Consider the following 5,675-nt stretch of genomic DNA (forward strand, 5'->3'; position numbering starts at 1 on the left):
GCCATGTCGGACATGGCGGCCGATATTGCGGATTCGGAGCCTAGCCGCCACGAAATTGTTGAATTTAATGCGTATGGCGTTTTTGAGGTCATGTCGGGGACATGTCGGAAAATAGCGGATATATCGGGTGACATTTTGGTCATCAAATATCGGCCAAAATTCAGAAATATCGGTTTCACATTGACATGTTGAAATCATATGATTTGCAATATCTTTCACCTTCTATTTATGTAAAGTTTCACATTGTTTCCCATCCACTACCCATATGGGTGCTTGTTGTAGGTTTTAATTACTTGTTATTGCATGTGTTTTCTTTATAATGGAAGGCTATAAGAACACATGAATTTATTTGTATTAGGTGCACATATACTTCGGTTTTACTAGTTTCTTGTTTGGAGAAATGACAGATATATAATAAAAATCCTGTAATTGTTAGTCGATGCAGTTAAGTAGTTTAGAATAGCAATTACGAGTTTAATTTTCAATTTCAGTAGAATTTTCTTTTTGTTCCTACTAGTATAATGCACGCGCTTTGTATGTGAACATTTTTTTTGTAATCTTTTTCTTTGAGTGTAAAATTATGAAGTGACTTTTATTAACAAAGTTATCGATAGCGGATAGCGTCGCGTAGCGGTGAGGCATCGCTAAGGCTATTTCGGGCTATTGCGGTAAAATAGCGGTAAAAAGCGCAAAGTCAAATAGCGGTCTAATTTAGATATGTATAAATACTAAAAAAATAAAGAAAAATCTAAGAAATCTTAAAGTACATATTGGATGATTTAAAGTGATCATAAATATAAAATAGACATGTAACCGTCACGTAATACCGAAGATGACTGGAGGAGTCAAAAAATCGTCGTCTTCGAGAAGAAGAGCTTAGCGGTGATAGGACTGCCCTAAGAGGAGCTCACGGTGAAGAAGGTGAGAGAAAGTATCAAGGTAGGTACCAGAGTAGGTGCTAAAGGCTATGAGAGGTGGCGGGAGTATGCTGAAAATCACAGGAGACGGTGAAATGCAATGATCAAGGGTTGAGTTTAATTTTAAAAAATAAGCCTCAAACCGCTTTTAAATAGCAGTCAAAAAGCAAATTTCGAATGTAATCGCTTACTATTTACCGTTATGATACACTATTGGCCGCTTTTGCGAACAGACATATTCCGCAATATGTCATCATTATTGTGCGATAGCGTAGCGGGCGATAGCGTCGCGGGAAGAGACCGCTAATGCTATTAGCGTCGCTATTGCGGGGCTATTTATCGCTATTTATAACAGTGCTTTTATAATAACATAAATTCTTAAATTGAACAATTAATAAATCTTTACATTAATAAATAAAGTTGTGTATAAAGAATTGTATTAGTAATTTTTATATTCTGGATAATTATTATACTTTAATAAGAATTGTCTAAACATATGCAGTTAAGCTGTTCTAGTGTCTATTTGGTTTTCTATGCAAAAGCAAAAACTTGGTGGTTGCTTGTGAAAATGAAGACCTTCTCATATGTACTTTTTCATATGTTTAGACAATATAATTATCATGTGAAGATTCCATTTATGATATTATATCAACCTATCCGATATGGCAATCCGATATTTTTTTCATGTCCCCCGATATATCCCCGATTTCCGCTATCCGACATGAATTTTGGCCGAGCGACATGAACCCGACATCCGATATTTAAAACCTTGAGTACATGCTTTTTAAGTTTTAAACAAATTAAAGATGCTCAAACATTCGATGTGGGACTATTTTATTTTTGCAAACAAACACCACCAAAAATCCCCCCACTTTGTTTGGAAAAACAAGATGTTTGAAAAAACACTTTATTTACAAATAGTCTGCAACTATTACCAATGATAAAAGTATACAAATGTAGAGGTATCTTTAGATTTCAATCTTGTTTCTATGAGGACCATTAAATATTCTAGCACCATCATGGCCTTCTGCTTATTACAAATTCATGAATTCTCTAAAGAACAAACATTTTACTCTTGTAAGAAGAAGCACCACTTCTAAGTTAAGATAGGTGAAACATCTACAATATGTTTTCCATTATTTTAAACACACGACATTTATGTGTTAGACTTTCATTAGACGTATAGCTCATCCACTAATTTCGTAATGGATGATATTGACTTATCTTTAAGGGCTTAATGCGTTAGTATCACCCGAAAACTTGTTATTATCTATTTAAACATTTTGATTTGCACAATTCTGCTAAATGGTCAGGTTATCATTCCTGGTGATCTTAAAAATAAGGTTTTAGTCCCATTTCGCTTGATGTCATCTTCACTACCTCTTGCTAGACGTTTTGTAAATGAATCAGCCATTCCTACGTCTTATCATAGACTATTGTTATGGCTGTAGGGGTGCTAAACCGTATCCGTATCCGAGAAAATATCTGTAACCGTATCCGTTAGGATGCGAATATGGTTGCTTAAATCTATAACCGATAGGATGTGGTTATGGATATGGTTTTATAGTGAAATATCCGTATGTGTATCCGAAATATCCTAATACATATTAGTCATACTCTTACGATAGTTTCGATTCTTAAATTATGGATTTGTGGTTAATTTTGATGATCAAGATGTCTAATCTTAGTTTTTTAGTTATAATGAACTTATTAATGACCTCTTTTGTATCACATGAACTATGTTTTTCTCAATGCTATCTAGTTTTCTCATATCCGTTTTGTATCCGCATACATATCCGCTTATATATCCTCATCTATATCTGTAACCGTATCCAATTTTTAGCGGATATGGATATGAATATGAATTTTTCTTACCGATGTATATCCATATCCGTATCCGTATCCGAGATGGGTAAGCGGATATGGATATGATAAACATCATATTTGAGTCGTATCCGGACCGAATGCACCCCTAGTTATGGCACTATCTTGTATCAATTATCTTACATATTCATGTCTTAGACTTATTTGTCTATACTTACCATTATAGGTACAACTATAAGCTATTGACAAAGTGACTTAACTATCACAAAGGATAGATATTAGAGATATTGGACTTAGGACTGCGCAATTTTCTGTTGAAACCGATAAAACTGACCGAAGCAACCAATTTCCAACAGTTTGGTGCGGTTCTATGATCTTACTAGTTAGGTTCAGCTCCGATTTTCTCAATTGAGTATACACCAAACCGACCATTTACTATACCCACATTCAATTGCATCCACTCAACTACACATCCATCCCCTCTCCTCTAGGCTCACTAAAATACACCATGTGATTGAACAACTAATAATAACTATCTCCCATAAAAGTAGAGAGAAAAAGCAACTCGGTTTTGTTCTCTTCTCAAATACCGATCAAACCAAAGTCATAAATTTCTCTCCTCTTACTATTCAGGAGGGAGGCATCATACCAAACTAAACTCTATCCCTTATCACCTATCTTCGACTTCTTCTTCTTTAGTCCTCACATTCCTTTGACCTCATCTCATCATTAATGGCTAGTACTTCATGGGTTCTACGATAATTGAAATAAACAACTGAACCAAGCCGAAATAATTCGGTTTTGTTTGGTTCAGTTTCATTTCTACATTGGGTCGGTTCAGCTTCGTCAAAAATGATTAAAACGGACTGAACTAGCAATTTGCTCACCCCCTAATTGGACTAGGTCATAACTTAAATCTCCACCAATAAGTTTATAATCCTTTAACCTGTTTACCATTTGTTGTCAGAGCAATGAACTCAGATTCTATGGTGGATTGTGGGATATACGTTTGTGACTGTGCCTTGCTCACCCAAGAAGTTGCTCCTCCACCAAGTGTAAATACCAGTTCATAAGTGGATTTATTGTTACTACTTGTCGTCCAACTTGCATCGGTGCATCCTACTATACATATGGAAAATCATTACAAAACAAACTTAGATTTTTGGTTTTCTTTAAATACCTAAAATCCTTCAAATACTTTTCCAATGATCTATACGTGGATTACTAATGTATTTACTTGGTTTGCAAATAGTAAATGCAATATCAAGTTTAGTACAATACGTAACATACATCAATGAACCTATTCCACTAGCATACTGAAGTTATGCTACAGCCCTACCAGAATTGGTTGTCAACTTGATACTAGGATCAAATGGAGTGTTAACTTCTTTAAGGCCAAGATGATTAAATTTGTTCAACATCTTTTCGATATAATGTAATTGGCTTAAAGAAAACCCCTGCTATTTTGTCAACTTTAATCCCCAAAAGAGTATACATTTCTCCTAAAGTTTTCATTTTAAACATAGAAGATAGACACTCTTCTATCTCATTTATGCCAATCATGTTATGGATTGTTGGTATTTGCTTGTAAAAATAAAATAGTTTCACATCGGATATTTGAACATCATTTAACTGGTTTAAAAGCATATAATAAGTATTGAACTTCGATAAATGAGCCAAGACTTAAGACCACTAAGTCTGCATGCAGATAGCATGAATAATGCATGATTTTAATGTGATTATTAGATGCACTTACCATTTTTCACGCTTAAAGCTGTTGCTCAATTTTCATTTTATTTTTATTGTAGTGTTATTATTTTTGGAAATTATTTTTAAATTTGAAATTTAATAAAATCAACAGATAAATCTGTTGGAAGTTGACTGTAGAGATTTCAAAAGGTTTAGCCGTTGGAAATTGACTATTGGAATTTCAAAAGGTTAACATTTGAAAGTTGACTGCTAGGATTTCAAAAGGTTTGGCCATTGAAAATACGACCATTGAAAACACCTTTTCGATCCTATAATTAGGACCATCTCCAAACTTCAAAACCCATTTCTTTCTCAAATTTTTTCTTTCAAACACCTGCAAACCTATGAAATGGTTTCACAGAGAATTGGTGAAAATTTTAAGATTTGCTTTCTGAAATTGTCATAGTATGTTGTATCCTAAGATGAGAAATTCACTTAGCGAATATTCATTTAAAGAAAGTGATCTTAAGACCTCAAATTTTCTTTTTTATTATTTCACTAACATGTAATTCATCCCAAATTCACAATAATAATAATAATAATAATAAATCAAACATTCAAAGATAACAGGAGTTTTGAGAAATTCACATACCTCTTGCGAATCGACCACCCCAAAACATCACTTTCCCATCCTCCTCCTCCTCATCAAACTCCCCATCCTCCTCTCCAAGCTCCCCATCCCCTCTATACCCCGGCTCACTCCCGTACCCCGACTCATTCCCCTGCATCATCATCACCACCTCACTCCCTTGAAACCCATACCCCCCAACGCTGTCCTTCTCAATATCCCTCCTCAAAACCCTAGTTTCACTCGCATCCGACCCCCAACTCCCCTCCCCATTAACAAACAGTTCCGCCGCTCGAATCCGTTCCCCTCCGCGACAGCGAATGTCGAGCACGTCCGCGTACGCCCGCCGATGCCCCGTGGTTCCCGCTGCGGCGCGCTGCCGTCGGAGACGGAATCGACCCTCGACGGGCGCGCTTCGCGATGGAACCAGCGTGCGCGTGGGCGCTAGCTGTCCTCTGAGGATCTTCGAGCAGGGAGAGCTTGGAGAGTCAAGATCGTCGCTACGGTTCGGGTCGGTGACGATCGGTCTGCAGGGTTTTTTAGGGTTGAAAGGGGGATCGAAGGGCTTCCAGGCGTGGAGCTGGAGGACGCAAGATTCGATCTTGGAGGTCACCGCC

General features: G+C 36.6%; 1 protein-coding gene across 1 annotated transcript in view; it reads right to left on the reverse strand.

Annotated features, from left to right (window-relative positions):
* Window positions 1–5,364, reverse strand: part of LOC109843116 — an 8,384-nt gene extending 3,020 nt beyond the window's left edge. Inside the window, exon 1 of the mRNA XM_020412051.1 lies at window positions 5,083–5,364. Coding sequence (XP_020267640.1) covers window positions 5,083–5,224 — 142 coding nt within the window. The 5' untranslated portion in view covers window positions 5,225–5,364. The remainder of the gene's footprint in view (window positions 1–5,082) is intronic.

The sequence above is a fragment of the Asparagus officinalis genome, chromosome 5 (assembly GCF_001876935.1).
Source record: "Asparagus officinalis chromosome 5, Aspof.V1, whole genome shotgun sequence".
NCBI lineage: Eukaryota > Viridiplantae > Streptophyta > Magnoliopsida > Asparagales > Asparagaceae > Asparagus > Asparagus officinalis.